The 17,406-nt window shown below is 45.7% G+C and overlaps 1 protein-coding gene and 1 long non-coding RNA gene across 3 annotated transcripts; one reads left to right on the top strand and one right to left on the bottom strand.

The window, feature by feature from the left end:
* Window positions 1–285: 285 nt before the first annotated feature.
* Window positions 286–10,142, bottom strand: LOC308460503. The gene is made up of 2 exons (XR_013978573.1): window positions 9,566–10,142; window positions 286–2,479 (listed from the first exon to the last, which is right to left on the bottom strand). It is a non-coding gene; the product is annotated as an uncharacterized lncRNA (long non-coding RNA).
* Window positions 8,585–16,722, top strand: GATD1 (glutamine amidotransferase class 1 domain containing 1). 2 transcript variants are annotated; one of them, XM_080976909.1, is made up of 8 exons: window positions 8,585–9,108; window positions 10,150–10,226; window positions 11,594–11,699; window positions 13,287–13,394; window positions 13,986–14,080; window positions 14,827–14,920; window positions 15,837–15,948; window positions 16,325–16,722. In XM_080976909.1, the coding sequence occupies exons 1-8, from the start codon at window positions 8,982–8,984 to the stop codon at window positions 16,329–16,331; spliced, it is 726 nt and encodes a 241-aa protein (XP_080833035.1). In that variant the 5' UTR covers window positions 8,585–8,981; the 3' UTR covers window positions 16,332–16,722. The 2 variants fall into 2 exon arrangements, with proteins under 2 accessions (XP_080833035.1, XP_080833034.1); XM_080976908.1 differs by having other exon boundaries at window positions 8,587–9,108; window positions 16,322–16,722.
* Window positions 16,723–17,406: the final 684 nt, after the last annotated feature.

Raw genomic sequence — 17,406 nt, forward strand, 5'->3', positions numbered from 1 at the left:
CATTTAATTCCCACCCCACCCCCCATGTAATTCTGTCTTATCATTTGCCAGTTTTTGTACCACTGTAGCTTCAACTAGCCTCCTGAACTATCAAAAGAGCAAGGGGAATACTATTGCCTCAGTAACCCTTTTGTAATTTGTCTGTGTTTTCATAAATGTATTTGTGGTGACCTTCTTTGCCCTCTTTTAATTCTTATGCCTTTTCCTAAACCAAAAGTTAGGGAAAGGCATAGAGTAATACTTGCAAATGGGAAATGCTAATTTATTCAATCTGAACGTTCGCTATCTGCTTAAGGGGATCACTTGACTAAAACAAATATATATCAGATGAACATAGCAAAGGTCATTACAAAAAACAAGTATTTCTAAAGGGTCTCCCCATTATCTCTAATGGGCCCCAAATATAATTTCTTTTTTGAATTGAATTTGTCAAGCAACATCTTGATTTCTGCCCCTCCCCTGCAAATGAACAGATCCACTTACCACTTAACACATCAATTGGCCTGTGTGTATAACATGCAGATTTGGGTTTCTTTTGGAGTCCATTGTTGGAGATTCCGTTTCCGCAAAGGAAATGAAAGCCTACTGACACACACCAAGCTAGAAAACTAATTTGTACCTTTTTGAATTTATAATCTTGCCTATGCTTCTATGGACACTTTGTATGGGCTGCAGCTCAACTCCTTAAAATCAGCAAAGAATTTTTCCTTTCCCATATAGTATTCTCTTTTATTTGACTTTTAAAATGCGTATAAATGCAATAATGCAGGTAGACTAGAAATACTAGATTGAAAATTAAAGTAGTTTAGCTTGTCCCATTGTGACCTACAGTGTTGTATGTCACCCAACGCTGTATCCTAGCATTCTCGAGGCTTTCCTACGTAGCTGAATCTAGTATTAGCTTTGAAAATCCATTGTGTGAATGGCGGGTGGGTTGATTGGGAAAGTGTACGCTTTTACACAACGTATGTTACTTGCATCAGAAGCTATATGGCCACTCCATATACTATGGAACTGTAAATGATTCCCAATATACCTGTAACTCTTATCAAGATTGTGTGAAATAAACTATATATATATGTATATTGTACACTTCTTATAGTGACCATCATTTTGTGTGTTATGCTTGAGTTTTGAGTCCTACTGTGTTTTAATTCTGGCTACATAATTTTAGATGACATGGAGTTCTGCACACAGAACTGGAATGATTTCCCGTCCTACCAAGGAGGGACCGTGCTATTTAGTGAACTGAAGTGACAAGAGAACATAGAAACTAGTACTTTCTATCGACACATCTGTCTAAAATATGGAGAAAAAGGAGCCTTAACATGAGGAATTTGGTGAATAATACAAAATTTATTGCAGCCTGTTCAGACTAGAACTGTGGGAATGTATTTGTCTATTCTTCATTAGTTTATGGAAATCAGAGCAATAAGAAGGGTGGGTTGCGAACTACCTAGAGCAATATTCTGAACATCTCTGCTGGTAATACATTTCCAGAGTTTATTTAGAGCACAACTATGCTATTCTAACTCCAAGGCTGCAGGGATTTACATGAAAGCTTTATCATGAGTCTCTTCTGTATGTGCTTTCTCTATTTCCTCATGTTGCCTGCAAGAGGGATTCAAAATGTTTGCTTCAGGATCACACTTGTTTTCTATTATACCTGACACTGCCCACATTGGCTAGGGTTTATGGGAGCTGTGAATTCATAAACATCTGAAGGGCGCCAGGTTGTCTACCCTCAGCATACATGATTCTTTTTCTTTCAGTGTGTATCACTTTGCTCTAACACTGAGGTCCCCAACTTGGCAGACATGGGCACTTTCCCCTCCAAGGCCTCTTGCCCCTCCCAATAAAAATGTTGCTCTTCATTTGGTTGGAGGGGTTGTCAGGTTTCTTTTGGGGGGAGGGATATGGTCTGCTTTTTTCAATCTGTGTTTTTTTTGTTTTGTTTCTGGTTATATGTAGGTGTTTTCTCTGCTTGCAGGAGGATTCTGAGCACTACCAATATGTATTCTGTGCCTAGGAGCAAACTCAAAGGGACCTTGGGCCCACCAATAAAATATTTGAGGGGGCTGCCCTCCCCCAAGTTGATGGGCATTGTCATTCAAATGGTGTATGTGCTCTGCATCTTGTGATCAATAATTTGGGGAGGGCTTACCTCCCCCCCCCCCCATTTTATTCAAGGTGGCATCCCTGCTTCTGTGAAATGAGCCAAACTCTTTGCCTAATGTTCAGATGGTTTCAGCTTCTTCAAAGAATTCATCCCCCTACAATCGGTGGAGTCTCGGGAGATTATTGACATACATAATATACTTTGTGAGCTAAAATGAATATTCTCTGCAAATGAAAACACACAAACTGGTGTTATGTCATTACCTCACATGAAGTTAGTCATTCTCTAGTTTCTCCCCTTTGTACTTTTTAGGATCAACGGGTAAAATCCTTCCTGAAAGAATGATTAGTTCCTGATTCTCTAAAGAAAAAGTGACAGCATTTATAGAGACTATTTTTTCCCTTGCTAGTCCTATTTTCTCTTACTAGGCAACCCATGCAGGCTAAGCTATAACTTGTTCACTGCAGTAATCTGATGGCTAATTTCATATTGTGTAGAATAGTAATTAATCAATATATAAACAAATAAATATAAAAGCCATGCTAATCTTCTGTGATAAAGAGAAATATGTCTGATAGCACCTTAAGACTAATTATTAACAAGATTATTACAAAATTATTATTTATTTATTGCATTTATGAACCCCCCCTCCCTTCAAAAGGAGCTCAGGGTAATGTATGATAAGAGATAAAACAAGATTTATCAACAAATGATAACAAAATCATTAAAACACAGATCGGTTTCAGCTGTTATTAAAACCAACAAAATATAATTCTGTAAAGGGAGGGTAAACAAAGTCAAATGAAGTCCGGGAGAGGGAATTCCAAAGGCAGAGTAGCACCACAAAGTTACATTCCTGGGCAACAAAGCCTTGTAAAGATCACAAGAAGAACCTTGTCCTTGCCTCCCAGTCTCAGGCACTGAATCAACTGGTATTGGAGGAGGCGCTCCTGCAGATACTTGGCTCCTGTCTGCAACTGGTACTTTACTGCACTAATCCTGGATGCATTTGGCACCCCAAACCTATCTGTGGCTGGGGCAACCCAGTCAGATGGGTGGGGTACAAATAATAAAATTGTTGTTGAGCCTATTCTTCATGTAGTTTGGACCCGTTTGATGATGACACAGAATCCCAGTATTCTACCAACGGAGTCTTTGGATGCTAAGAAGACAGTGCACATGCTTTTGAAAGCTGCTATGAGCAGGCCAGTAGATGATCAATTTTTCTATGCCTTTGTCAATAAAAGGAATCAATAGAGCATGTTTACTGCTCCAGAGAAGTTGTCCCATGCGACTCAGAAAAAGCCTTGGTATGAAATTAACCTCACACATGAATTCTGCTTTTAAATGATTTAGTTAAGCAGACAGTAATAGTCAATGTGCTGCTTCTCAGTTCTGTTCCTGATTTCTCCAAGCATAAAAAGGCAAATAAAGGTCCTGATGGATCAAGTCAAACGTCCATATAGCTGAACTTTCTGTTTCCAGGTAAGTCTCTGAAATATACTCAGAGTCGCAAAGTGATTTCATGCTCTTTATTCAGCTCATAGTGGTGAGGAGGAATGAATAAATGTCCCCTCACAGTATCTGCTTTATATACATTATTTACACAATGGGCTGCACATGATTGGCTAATTCTGGAATTCTACTGTAAGCCAATCAGGTTGTGGATTCACTTCTATCTGGAGCAGGATTGGGTGGTTCCTGCCAACCAATCATACTGCTGCATTGTTCTAGGACCAATCAGACTGCTGCATTCTGAATCCTATTGTTCTAGGACCAATCAGACTGCTGCCTTTTGGATCCTATTGTTCTAGGACCAATCAGACTGCTACAGTTTGGATCCTATTCAACTCAGTACATAACACCCCTCCCCTCTAAGTTCCAGTCCTGCCCGGGAGGTCGCATTCATAGTCCTCAAGGTATGCCGGCGGCCTACGTGTGCGTTGTGGCCTGGGGTGTTCCCTGGTCCGGGCTCCGGGTTCTGGCTCGTGTTCCAAGGATGCTGGCTGTGATGCGGCTGTTTGGTCTGGTGCAACCGGCTCGCTCAGTCGTGGTTCTGGTTCCGGTGTCCTTTCGGCCTCACGGGTCCTCTCTGTATTTACTGATTCTGCCTCTCCTGCTGGCCCCTCCTGCTCTATGGGCCTCACTGCCCCGCTGTTCCCTTGGGACTCCTCTGACCTGTCCTCCTCCTGGTTTTCTCCCGGGAATCGTCGCCGTATCTGGTCGCAGTGGCGGCGCCAGCATTGCCCCCCATCCGTTAGCACCTCGTACGACACGGGGCCAGTGACCCTGGTGATTGTGGCGGGTACCCATGCTGGGCCTGCCCCAAAATTCTTTGCGTACACTGGGTCCTGGGCCTCGAAGGTCCGGGGGTTCCTGCCTTCCCCCACCACTACCTCATCCTGAGCTCTATCGGGGTGAAGGCGGTCCAATCTGATTGCAAGGCGCCGACCCATTAGTAGTTCAGCGGGGCTCCGGCCAGTCGTTGAGCTGGGGGTGCTGTGCTGTGCTAGAAGGAATGTGGCAAGGCGGTACTCCCAGTCCCCTTGCGTCATGCGGCGAAGGGTGTCCTTGGTGGTCCGCACCATGCGTTCTGCTTGGCCATTGGTGGCAGGGTGGAACGGCGCCGAACGGATGTGGCGGATGGCGTTCTGCGCTGTGAAAGTTTGGAATTCTCCTGACGTAAATGCGGTCCCGTTGTCTGAGACGAGAGTGTCAGGGAGCCCGTGGGTTGCAAACAGCCTGCGTAGTACCCGGATGGCTGCGGACGTGGAAGTGGACGGTACCAGTGCGACTTCCAGCCATTTGGTGTAGGAGTCCACCACTATGAAGAATGTTTTCCCCTGAAAGGGGCCAGCGAAATCCACATGCAGGCGTGACCATGGTGCTCGGGCGGACTCCCAGGACTGGACTGGGGCCCTTGGGGGATCTGGGCGGGATTCTTGGCAGGCCTGGCAGTGTTTGACCCAGGCCTCTATCTCTCCATCGATCCCCGGCCACCACACATAACTCCTGGCAAGGGCCTTCATTCTTACTACCCCTGGATGTGTCTCGTGTAGGGCTGTGAGGACCCTTTTGCAGAGGGGCTGGGGAACAACGACTCTGCTTCCCCATAACAGGCACCCCTTGTGGGCCGACAGTTCATGTTTGCGGGTTGTGTAGCCGGCGAATTCTGGCCCGGGGCTGCTGCTGGGCCATCCCCTCCACACCCAGTCCAGGACCCGGGAGATGACCCTATCTTTCTTGGAATGGTGTGCAACTTCTTGTGCCTGAATGGGGCGGTCGGGAAGCAGCTCCAGGCTCATAACCTCTTGTGCAGGTGCTGGGTCAGGGCCTGTTTCCGGTAGTGGTAGCCTGCTGAGGGCGTCCGCATGGCCCATCGCCTTCCCAGGTCGGTGAATCAGTGCATACTGGTAGCTGGCAAGGAAAATTGACCACCTGAGGACGCGAGGAGACAGCACTTGGGGGGTCTGCTTTTCGGGGGCAAACAAGCCAAGCAACGGCTTGTGGTCAGTCACCACGGTGAAGGGCCGCCCGTACAAGAAATCATGGAATTTTTTTACTCCCTTTACGATTGCCAGACCCTCCTTGTCGATTTGCGAGTAGTTCCGCTCGGTTGTGTTGAGTGTCTGGGAAAAGTACGCCACCGGTACCTCTCTTCCATCCGGGAGTTGGTGCCCCAGGACAGCTCCAATGCCATAGGGTGAGGCGTCGCATGCTAGCACCACCGGCAGCCTCTCGTCGAAGTGTGCCAAGACCGAGTTTGAGACAAGCAAGTCCTTGACTGCCTGGAATGCGGCCTCCTGGCGCTGGCCCCACACCCAAGGGGCCCGCTTGTCCAGGAGTCTGTGTAGGGGCTCCGCTACCGCCGCCTTGTGGGGAAGGAAGGAATGGTAAAAGTTCAATAGTCCCAAGAAGGCCTGAAGTTCAGTCTTGCTCTTGGGCGCTGGGGCATCACAAATGGCCCGTACCTTGTCCCCAGTCGGGTGGACCCCTTCTGCGTCCACCATAAATCCCAGAAAGTCCACCTGAGGCACTCCTAGTAGACATTTTTCCCGCTTCACCTTGAGACCCGCCGTCTGGAAACGGTGCAGAACGGTGCGGAGGCGGTCCTCAAACTCCTCTGGTGTGGGGCCGGCAATCAACACATCATCGAAGAAGGGGGTGACGCCAGGAATCCCTTTAAGGAGAGAGTCCATTATATTCTGGAATATGCCTGGTGCCACGCTGACACCGAATTGCAGCCGCTTTACCCTGAACGCTCCTCTGTGCGTCACAATCGTCTGTGCCTCTGCTGTGGCCTCATCTACTGGCAGCTGTTGATATGCTTGGGCCAAGTCCAGCTTGCCAAAAATTTTCGACCCAGCCAGGGTGGCAAGGACATGGCTGACCACTGGCACTGGGTATGCGTGGGCCGTGAGGGCCTTGTTTATGGTACATTTGTAGTCTGCGCAGATGCGGACCGAACCATTAGGCTTGACGGGTGTGACGATTGGGGTTTCCCAGGGAGCATTAGGCACCGGCTCCAGCACTCCTTGCTCTACGAGTCGGTCCAATTCCTCGTCTATACGGGGTTTCAAGGCGAACGGGACCCGGCGGGCCTTGAGCCTGACCGGTCGTACTGCGGGGTCAAGCTGTAGCGCAATGGGGGGGCCCGTATACTGTCCCAATTTCCCATCGAAAACCCCTGGAAATTCCTTGCATATGGCGTCCACGTCCACTTGTAAGCTAGTGTGGTTCACCCCGGTGACAGCTAGCCCCAGTGGTCCAAACCATGCCAATCCCAGTAAGCTAATGTAGGGGCCCTTGACCACAAGCAAGTCCAGTTGCCGCGTCCGCCCTCGGTATTGCACCCTGAAGGTCCCCACCCCCATTGTGGGGACCTTACGTTTCTGGAAGTCCCGGAGGGTGAATGGGGCCGGCCTGAGTTTGGGACCCCCAGTGGGACACAGTTTCCTTAAGGTCTTTGCCGAGATTATGGATAGAGTTGAACCCGTGTCAAGCTCCATGCGGCATGGGGCCCCCTCTATCTGTACCTCTACATAAATTTTCTCTACGTTGGGGTGGGGCAACTGGTATACCTGGAAGTCCGTGAGCTCCGTCGAGTTGCCTTGGTGCGTTGGGCCCCGGGACCTGGGGCTCTTGGATTGGTCATCTGATGCCTGGTGTCGGGTGGGCCGAGCCCGACACACCCGGGCGATGTGTCCCGATTTTCTGCACTGCCTGCACTCTGCGTTGCGGAAACGGCAGGTCCTCCTCTCGTGACTCTCCCCGCAGCTTGCGCAGTTCCCTCCTTCTCGTCGAGGCAGCTGTGGTCTGTGCGCTGCTTGAGTGCGCTGCTGTACTCGGTGCACCTCCTCCCTGTCGGATCCTGAGTCGTCGGTGAGGTCTTCATGGTGGACCCTCGGTTGGGATGGCAGGCTCGGCCGTGCCTCTTGGGTCGACCTCTCGGCAGCTTCTGTTGCCAGGGCCTCCTCCAGAGCGACCTGGAACGTTAGGTCCTTCTTAGCGTAGAGGCGTCGTTGCAGCTTCTCATCCTTCAGGCCACCGACGAGGCGGTCACGAAGCATGTTCTCCAGCTCTGAGAAGTTGCAGAACCGGGCGGCTTGGCGGAGAGAGGTCACAAACCCAGTTATGGTTTCCCCAGGGGCTTGCCGCTTTGCGTAGAAGGCATTTCGACGAGCCACCACTGAGGGCTGCGGCGAAAAGTGCCCCTTCAGCTGTTCCATTATTGTTTTGTATGGAACAGTAGCGACGTCTTCAGGCGCAAGGAGAGCCCGGGCGATTTCAAACGTCTCCTCTCCGCAGACGCTGAAGAATATCGCCCTCTTCTTGGCGTCTTCTTCGTCGGTGACCCCTTTGGCTTCTAGGAGGAAGGTGAAACGGGAGGCGTACGCTTCCCAGTCTCCAGATGCTGGGTTGAATGGCGAGAAGCTGCTGTTGGCTGCCATTCTGAGTTCCTTGTGCCCCGGAGCTGAAGCCTGGATACACGGTGCGAGGCAGCGGTGCGGCAGTTGGCGGTGCTGCGGTGCTGTGTGTGGCAGTCAGCTCAGCGGGATCCCACCTTCGTCGCCAGTGAAATATACTCAGAGTCGCAAAGTGATTTCATGCTCTTTATTCAGCTCATAGTGGTGAGGAGGAATGAATAAATGTCCCCTCACAGTATCTGCTTTATATACATTATTTACACAATGGGCTGCACATGATTGGCTAATTCTGGAATTCTACTGTAAGCCAATCAGGTTGTGGATTCACTTCTATCTGGAGCAGGATTGGGTGGTTCCTGCCAACCAATCATACTGCTGCATTGTTCTAGGACCAATCAGACTGCTGCATTCTGAATCCTATTGTTCTAGGACCAATCAGACTGCTGCCTTTTGGATCCTATTGTTCTAGGACCAATCAGACTGCTACAGTTTGGATCCTATTCAACTCAGTACATAACAGTCTCCCTGGGGGAGCCAATGCAAAAAAGGCCCTCCTCTTTTCCCTCTACAGCTGGTGTTTGTGGCTGTTTAGAGGCTGCTTAACCCTTCCCCTTCCAGCCCTGCGTCTGCTCAGACTTGAGAGCCGCCTGCTTTGTTTCGGGCGCTGGAGGGATCCACCCCTGCTTCTCCCGCCGCCTTCAAGGCATCGCATCCGCTTCCCCGCTCTGGCGGAGGGAGGAACCGCCGTGCCCCGCAGTGACGCCCCACCTGCCTCTGGCCCATCTCCCTCAGCTGCGGCCGCCTCACAGGGGGCCGCGCGCACCATGGCGCCTGCGCAGTGCAAGCGCAGCCTGGCGTACCAGAGCGGGGACAGGCCTCTCTGCCTGCCCTCCAGGCGCTGCTAGGCTTCCCCACCTCCGCCGGCCCGGGAGCGCATGAGAAGGCGGCCGCCGCCTGCTTCCTCTTTCCCGCGGGGAGGCTCCGCGGACGACGAGGCCGCCACCATGTCGGAGAGGCTCAGCAAGCCGACGTGCCTCATCGCGGCCAGCGCTGCCGCAGCAGGTGAGAGGCGGGCAGAGCGAGCTCGGGCTGGTGGGCGGGCGAGCGAGCGGGCGCCCCTCTGAGCTTTTTATCTCCTCGGCTCGCCCTGTGGCGGAGACGGAGCTGCGCGGGGCTTCTGCTCGGAGGACCCGGGGGTGGCGGGATGGAGGCGCCTGAGGGAGGCCAAGCCACGCCAGCGGCATTCCCATTTCTGCAGGGCGGGGCGAGGTTACCTTGTCATTTCTCTATTGTTATAATTGTTATTCTCCGTCGCGTAAGAGTTGTAGGAGCCCTGGCAAAATAAACACTTTAAAATAAAATAAAATTGCAACCCTAAACATTAGAGGGGAGGTCGGACCTGCCTTCCTGCACAAGCAAACATGACAGTCCTTTTTTTTTTGTATTGTAACAATCCGGAACACCTGCCACAGTCTCATTCTGGTACTCTTAGTCTCCAATATGAGCCTGAAATCCTTACTCATATTGTACGAATTGTGCTTGAAGCTGGCTTGTTGAGATTGCCCCTCACACACCACACCATACATTGAAAATGCTCTTATGTCACCTTAAACACTCGGGGAGGATGCTGGGAACTGCAGTTTGTTAAAAGAGTCTGGGGATGGAAGTTCTTCTGTAAGGTCAGCCACCATGAGAGACTGCAGTTCTCTGTGTTTGTTAAAGTGGTTTAGGGATACTTTGAATGTACGGTGTGGATGCAGCCTACTTAAAAATGCTCCCTGCCTGGAGCTCTGCTTCCCCTTTTTTTACTTTTATGATGTGGCTTTTTCTTATTGCATATCTCTCCTGCTGTATGAAATAGTTTGTCACAATTCTTCTCTCCTGGAGTTGTAAAACTGATTAGATGTTGATGTTTGCTTGTCTGTTTGGGGCAGCTACCAACATCCTAAGCTGGTTGTCTTTTTCAATAATATGAATATTGTGTATTATTAAAATGCTCCTTATAGGAGAAAAATGACCACCAGGAATAGCAGATTAATACTGTGAAAAATATGCACTTGAAAACAAACAAAACATGCATTTTGTTTAATTCCTATTCTCCAGGGGTATCTGCTGATTCCTTCCTTCACTCTTTTACCCTGGCAAGCTCTGCTTTTAACCTACAGGTTGCTACTCCAGGGGTAGGTAAAAAATGTTAATACCTAACTGTGGATATTGTTGCAATAGATTTCAGACAGTATTAGGCTCATTTAAAACAAACGGAACTTGCAAAAATCCATGAGGTTTATTCCTCGACCAGTGAAGATCATTTTTTTGTCTCTGAAAGAATTGTTGAGGGAGCTGCATCCCAGAGCAAACAGCTCATACCTCAAAATCACATATGTGTGGGTGGGAGGATTGTGTGAGGGGATTGGGCTCCAGAGATACATTCCACAAAGAAACTTTCAGAATAAAGAGGCAGCCCTGCTTTGTAGACAGAGGGGTGTTGGGTGGAAGTGCATTAGGTTCCAAAAATACATGGTGTTCTGCTGCCGGGTGTATTGCCTTGTGACATGAGGGAAGAATGCACAAACAATCCTTGGCTGCTGATTCTTTTTTCTTTGTAGCAGGAAGTAATTTTCATCCCCTGCTCCAGAAACTGGAGCCTTACTTTCAAGAGCCAAATGTGGCTCCCCAGGAGGCCGTTGGAACTCTCCCCAGGTCACAGTCCTTCATAGACTTGCTTTGCGCCCTCTTTGAGTGTTCTTGCCTAACTGGAATATGTCCTTCAAATCTGAAAATGTTTCTTGCTTATCTGGACAGAGGCATGAGCATCCACGGGGTGTGTGTGTGTGTGTGTGTGTGTGTGTGTGTGTGATGAGACAAAAAGTACAGGTACTTTTATCCTCATTTTTTGTAAAAAATTAGCCTACCGTACTTCCTGCTTTGAGTGTTTTACTCGCGTTCTCCCTGATGAATTCCTGCAGATGTCCGTAAATACAAGAGTGTGTGTAGAAACTAGCCTATTGCACAAAGCTAATATTCTTAATAGTTGATCTGCCCACTTTTGCCTCTGGCCCTGCACTCCACTGGCATGCAGCCTCCAGAAGGTTGCTCAGATGGAAATGTGGTCTTGGCACTGAAGTTCTCCATCCCTGTCCTGCCATCTTACCCGAGAGCCCTAGCCTGCTCTCTCCTCTCCCTACCTGAGGGGGGAGGGTGTCTTTCCACCATCAAAGTCTATATTAGACTCTGACATTGGAAATAGGGCAGTAAATATAGGTCTTTTAAGCAGAAACAATTAGTTTTAGGCCGTGTTCTTTGGGAAGGGGAGAGGCGTAGGTTTGAGCTACAGTGCTGTTCATATGTGTAGCTTTGTGCATGTTTTACAAAATCAGAACCACTTGTTTGCATATGAATTGTCTATCTTATTTCAGTCACCAACAAATGGTATGTCTTAAAAAAATGGGTGCTCTTATCAAATCTTGCCCATGTATAAACTCTTGCATTTAACTAGGCTTTCCTCACATATTTTCATTAATTGAGCTTTGAACAATGATTCTGCTAGGGAAAGTCAATTGATTTCACTGGTGTTAATGAAGCAAACATGCGTTGGATCCAGGACTTCCGAATGAAATCTTACGCAAATCCTGCCAAGCTGGAATCAACTGATGGTGAGGTATCTTTTAACTTGCAACTCAGGGTCTGTTCTCTGTGCACAAACTGTTCTTATCTACACAGTATAGTGTTCCTTGCTGCCAACTCTGTCAAACTTAAGCACTCATTGATTTTAAATGTGCTTGTTGAGCATGTGCTGAGAATGATGCTATTACTGTTTCTTTTGCATTTTTAGCAATGATTTAGATAGAAAGTTTTTTTCCTGTTTGCCACAATCTCAAGACCTCTATTGTATTTGTGTCAGAGAGCATTCAGATATGATAGGGAACTATGGTTTCCTTCTATGACAGTAAACCATGGCAGATCTTTGGCTCACACATTCCTTCCTCTACTCCTTTGCATCCAAGGGGAAACTGAAAGGTATCACTTTCACTTTTAAACTGACAACACTTTCCTGTGAATCTAAGCTTGGTGAACTGTGGTTTATTTCAACTGTAACTTGTGATAACAAACCAGGGTCAAGGAGTGGTTTGGGATCCTGGCTTGTTTTCAAATCATAGCTTGAACAAACATTGTTCAGCTCCCTGAGGGAACTGTGGTTAGTTTAAAATAGAGATTTTCGCACCATGGTTGCAAAGGAAATGGTGATGGGAGGGTGCCTTAAACCCAAGGCTCACCATGGTTTTCCATTGCATCTGAATTGGCATTTTCCTGCCAGTGACCTACCAGATCACTTAGGAGCATAAATCCTCGTAAGGCAGCCCCCTCCATAATGTTGCCTCTCATTTCCCCATCTGATTTGATGGGCAATTGGTTTGTCTGTAGTTTTCAGATGCAAACATGGCCATGAGCAGTTTTCAGACATTCTGTCCTGTTTCAGTGTGACCTCAAAACAGAAAACAGTGGGGCCAAAGGGAATCTAGCCTGCTTTTAATAGTTTCGGAGTGTGGTCAATAGAGCCCATTCCAATGTTTTCTTGAACAGGCCCCTTCCAATTACCCCATAATGAAGAATCATTCCTGCGTGCACTTAGAGATAGTGTTGCTGTGGGAACAAAGCTGCCTATGAAAGGGACACAGTGGGGAAGAAGAGCAGCAACTATTCTTCTGAAGTCAGCTGCAGGGTTATTTCCAAAGCTGTCCTCTTGCACCTTGTTGCACCCTGGAGGCTGTGGTTGGTTTGGAGTAATGGCTCTACCCCTCATACCAGGTATGGTAATCCCCTTGATGGGCAGAACAGGGAAAAGGTGGAACAACTCTTCACACCTTCAAAATCACACCTGCCGTTGGAGCAGGTAAAGTAAGAGCCAGGTCACTGGGGGCAGTGAATATGGGAGAGGGGTTATAAATGTATTTGTAGAAAGGCACTGTTCCTGTAGTGCCAACTCCAGGAATACTGGTTTGGGGGAATGAAGGGGAAGGCAAAGGCCATTAATAGGAGAGCAAGGATTTAATTGGCACATTATAGGACTTTAGTGACTAAAAGCTGGAGGAGTGAATGGGGTTGCATGAAATATTTTGGGGTGTAACCACTAGCCCATGGAGTCATCCCTGCCAACGTGTCAACCTTGATAAACCTTTAGCTGGTTTTGAAATAAACAGATCTTGCAAGCGTCATAAGCTTCTTTGCTTCTTCCTCCCAAGGTGCCAGATACCATGCTTTGTTGATTCCAGACTGTCCTGGTGCCATGGTGGATCTGGCAAACAGTGGTTACTTAGCTAGAATATTGCAGCATTTCAGCTCTGAAAACAGTAAGTAAACTTCCTTGGGGATTTATGCTTTATTCTGTACACTTTGTGCATCTTAGACTGGGAAGCAGATAAACTGCTAAGACTAATTAAGATCTCTCTTTCTGGTAGGGGTGAACATACAGGAGGCCTTAAGGAAAATTATTGATAATGTGGATACAGTAGCAAACTAGTACAAACTCAGTTCAGTAACATAAAAACAATTGTAGCCAGTTTAGAACCTAACATTGTGGATGTGCATCGCTTAATCTACAAATACCAACACCAAACTTCTTTCCACATCTTTTTTACACAGCCCCTCCCCCCAGCAATGTTTGCTGTCAGTCAAATCTCAGTCATTCTGAGTGGTTTTTATGCCTTGAATCAGATTTGGAGAACCTGTGGCCCTTGAGATATTGCTGAGATTATAGTTCCAACATCTCTGTTCATTGGTCATGCTGGCTGGGGCTAATAGGAGTTGGACTGTATCACAGAAATACCTGAAGTCAGTTAGATGGGAAGAATATTTTGTAGCATAACTGAACTTCTTGGGGGAGAAATCAGTTGTAATTTTTCTGAATAGGGATTTTTAGATGAAGCTGTTTTTCTTTGTAGAACCCATATGTGCTGTTGGACATGGAGCTGCCGCCTTATGCTGTGCCACAAATGAGGACAAATCCTGGGTATTTCAGGAATACAGCTTAACAGGTGTAGGTGCAATATGTTTAAGCAAATCACGACTTTTCATATATCACTCTTCTAAAACTCAAGTTTCTGTTCTGATGAGTCCCGTAAGAAGTAGCCTTTGTCTACATTTGATATGTGGCTTTCCCCTTGGGCTTCCCAGATTACAACCACAGATCTGCTCCAAGCCTTTTATAGTAGTCTGTTTTCAGTGAAGCCAAGCACATATTTACTGGCGTTTAATTCAGGGTCATTGCAAGGTGAAATGACTGATAAAGTTGTATTTATTTACTTTTTTAAAAAAATATATAACCAAAAGACTCCTCAAAGCAATTTAGAAAAATAATCTCAAGAAGATCACAGTATAATCAATACAAACATAGCCATATGCATTATGTAGTTTTAACTACTAACTGTGAGGGAAACCATGTACTTAAATTTTCTGTTGATATGCTAGCAGTGGGGTAGAAAGGTGCATGTTTACTTAAATAACTTTATTTTAGGCTCAAGTATAAAAAGAGTGTTATGAACTAATGCAGCGATAGGCTCACTTCAGCCTTGTTCCTTCTCCCCTCCCTTTAAAATTAAGTCCTGTGACCCACTAATGTATTTTGTGTGGTTTGATTCCTTGGTTAGGAACTACTTGGTTGGATCAGACTAAGGTCAACCTAGTCCTGTATTCTTTGCAAGAATCTAGTCAAGGTGTTGGGTAGCCCACCGAAAACAGTATCTTCTTTGTGTTTTGTGACATTTATTTTCTTGTATCTTCCAGCCTTGTGTGTATGAACTAATAAGACTGCCTAGTTTTGCCAGTTTGCCTATTATCTTTGAGGACTTTGCAAAAGATTCTGGAGCTATCTATAGTGGTATGTCATTTAAGGCTCTGTTCCCACAGGTTTTTAATCAGTAGTTGATTAAGTAAATATGATCAAGAAATGCTTGGGTTGTACTGTACTGTATTAATGCAAAATCTAATGCAGATGTAAGACCTTAAAAGTGCAAGTTAGAAAGTGCTTGTCAAAATTTCTCATCAAAACATTCAGCAACATGGAAGCTATAACAGCCCAGCATTCCACAGTAAATCTCCCAGAACAGAACTATTTCATAATTCAGGCACCCCCAAACTCGGCCATCCAGCTGTTTTGAGACTACAATTCCCATCATCCCTGACCACTGGTCCTGTTAGCTAGGGATGATGGGAGTTGTAGTCCCAAAACAGCTGAATTTTGCGATGCCTGGCATAATTGAACTCACAGGAACTCCATTTCAGTCTTTGCCACTGACCATCTCACAAATGAAGTCAAGCATGTTCATGAGTGGAATCTGAATACCCTGCTGGAGAGCCCTCTAGTGGTCCTTAATGTTGTTGCAGGCAGAAGTTAAGATCCACTGTGTTCTTATATACCCTCAGCATGCTCTTGCACAGAATTGTGCAATATTTTAAAAGATTAATAGGAAAATTTCATTCTATTTGTTTCAAACACTAAGGAGAGGGGAAGACAAGCACAAGAGTCATTGTGGCTCACATGCAATAATCAAAATCATAATCTGAGCCTGGCCAATGTTATAGATATCCCTATAATTGCTTGGGTTTTACAAGTCACAAAGGACAATAAAAAGGGTTTGCAAGAGATTGAAAAAACAACAACAAATCAACTTATTAGGAAGATGAAATTAAATCGATAAACAGCAGTAAAGACTTGTGTATAGTTTTTCTTAAGTGTCAGAGAAATGGAGGTTGTAGTATGTAAATTAAGACATGAATATTTTCTCCCAATACAGCCAGCAAAGCAGATGCAGTGCATGTTGTATTGGACAGACACCTTGTCACTGGACAGAACGAAAATTCTACAGTTGCCGCTGTCCAGAACCTTGTTTTTCTTTGCAATGGCAGGTAAGAAAAGGTGGGGGAAGTTTCAGTAAAATTTTGTGCCACTGCAGACATAGCCCTTCAGTTCTGGAGTATTCTAGCCAATGTGTGTATGTCTGAGAGGGGGAGACTAGTTTTATATTAAGAATAAAAATTTTTTAGTTACAGCTAGCCAAACTCAATCTTTTTCTTCAAAGAAAAAATGAATATATATTAAAGGCTTAATGGGGTAGCAGTACGTAGCTTCATTTTTTAAAATAACCTGGTCAATTATGGGTAAGTAGATGAAGCAGATCTCTGATGCTTAGCTGCTTGGTTTTTTTCTAGCAAATTATTACTGTAGTTTAGATGTGAGCTGTTTACAGTGATCTAACTATTATGTCCTACTTTCATTCAGCAGAAAATGACGGTGCTCTTTGTAAATGGGATGAATACAGAAGAAGTCTTCGACTTTGAGAAATGGAAAGGAGAACACTGCACATTTGTAAGGATGGGGACTGTAAATCATGTGGTAAAAACCTTAATTGAACTGTTTTCCTGCTTTTTTGAAAAACATTGTTCCATCTTGTGTTAATACAGAGTCTAAAAAGCCTGGCTAAACATGTAACATGAAAAACCATGGTTTGCAGCTCTGTCAACAGCTGAACACCTGAATTAGATATTTTTGAAGCTATTACTTTGTTAGTTACCCATGTGTCCAAGTCCTCATCCTTGTGCAGGACTATATGGTATTAGTTTACAGTTGTGGCAATTAACGATAACATAACAATACAAAGTAAAGTATTTGTTACACTTTCACATAGGAGTTTTGAGTTTGATTGCAGGTGCTAAAAAGACTGCTGTATTGAGATTAGCTGAAAGTTAAAATAAGCTTCAGTTCAGTAAGCTACAAAAATTATTCTAGATAATGTCAACTCAACTTTTTTTTTGTAAGGCAAAGACCATGAAGATTCTATAAAGTGGAAATACAACAATTGAATGGAAAGGCATTTAGTATTGGGGCTGTGGTATGTGTGCTGGTTGGTTTGCTTAATGCTTTTAAAGATAATTTTATTTAGTTTTTTTGTACCAGCCATGATTGTACAAGTCCATTTTTTTATGACCACAGAAGAAAGTTAGAGAAGCTGTTGAAGTTGGACTCAATAAATATAATTTCACCCTCTTAAAAGTTTGTAGCGTAAGGACTTTTGGCTGTAGCTGATCAGAATTGTAATAGGCAACATCCAGAAGGCTTCAAATTGGCAAAGGCTGGTTTGAAGTAACACGTAATATAGCTGTTTCACAAAATGATTAGACAAATGCTCTTCTTAGTTGCTAGTAGCAGCTTGGCCATGTTTTTTGTGAAATCAATTTTAATTTACCTGTTTAGGCTGGCTTAGGTATTGTAAACCTTGTATAGGATCACAGGGCAGATTTCTAGTCATACAATATTCTGGCACCATACCAAGCCACCATTTGAATTTCCAAACATGAAGTTTACAC

Source organism: Podarcis pityusensis (genome assembly GCF_964106645.2).
Source record: "Podarcis pityusensis genome assembly, chromosome: 1".
NCBI classification, from domain to species: domain Eukaryota; kingdom Metazoa; phylum Chordata; class Lepidosauria; order Squamata; family Lacertidae; genus Podarcis; species Podarcis pityusensis.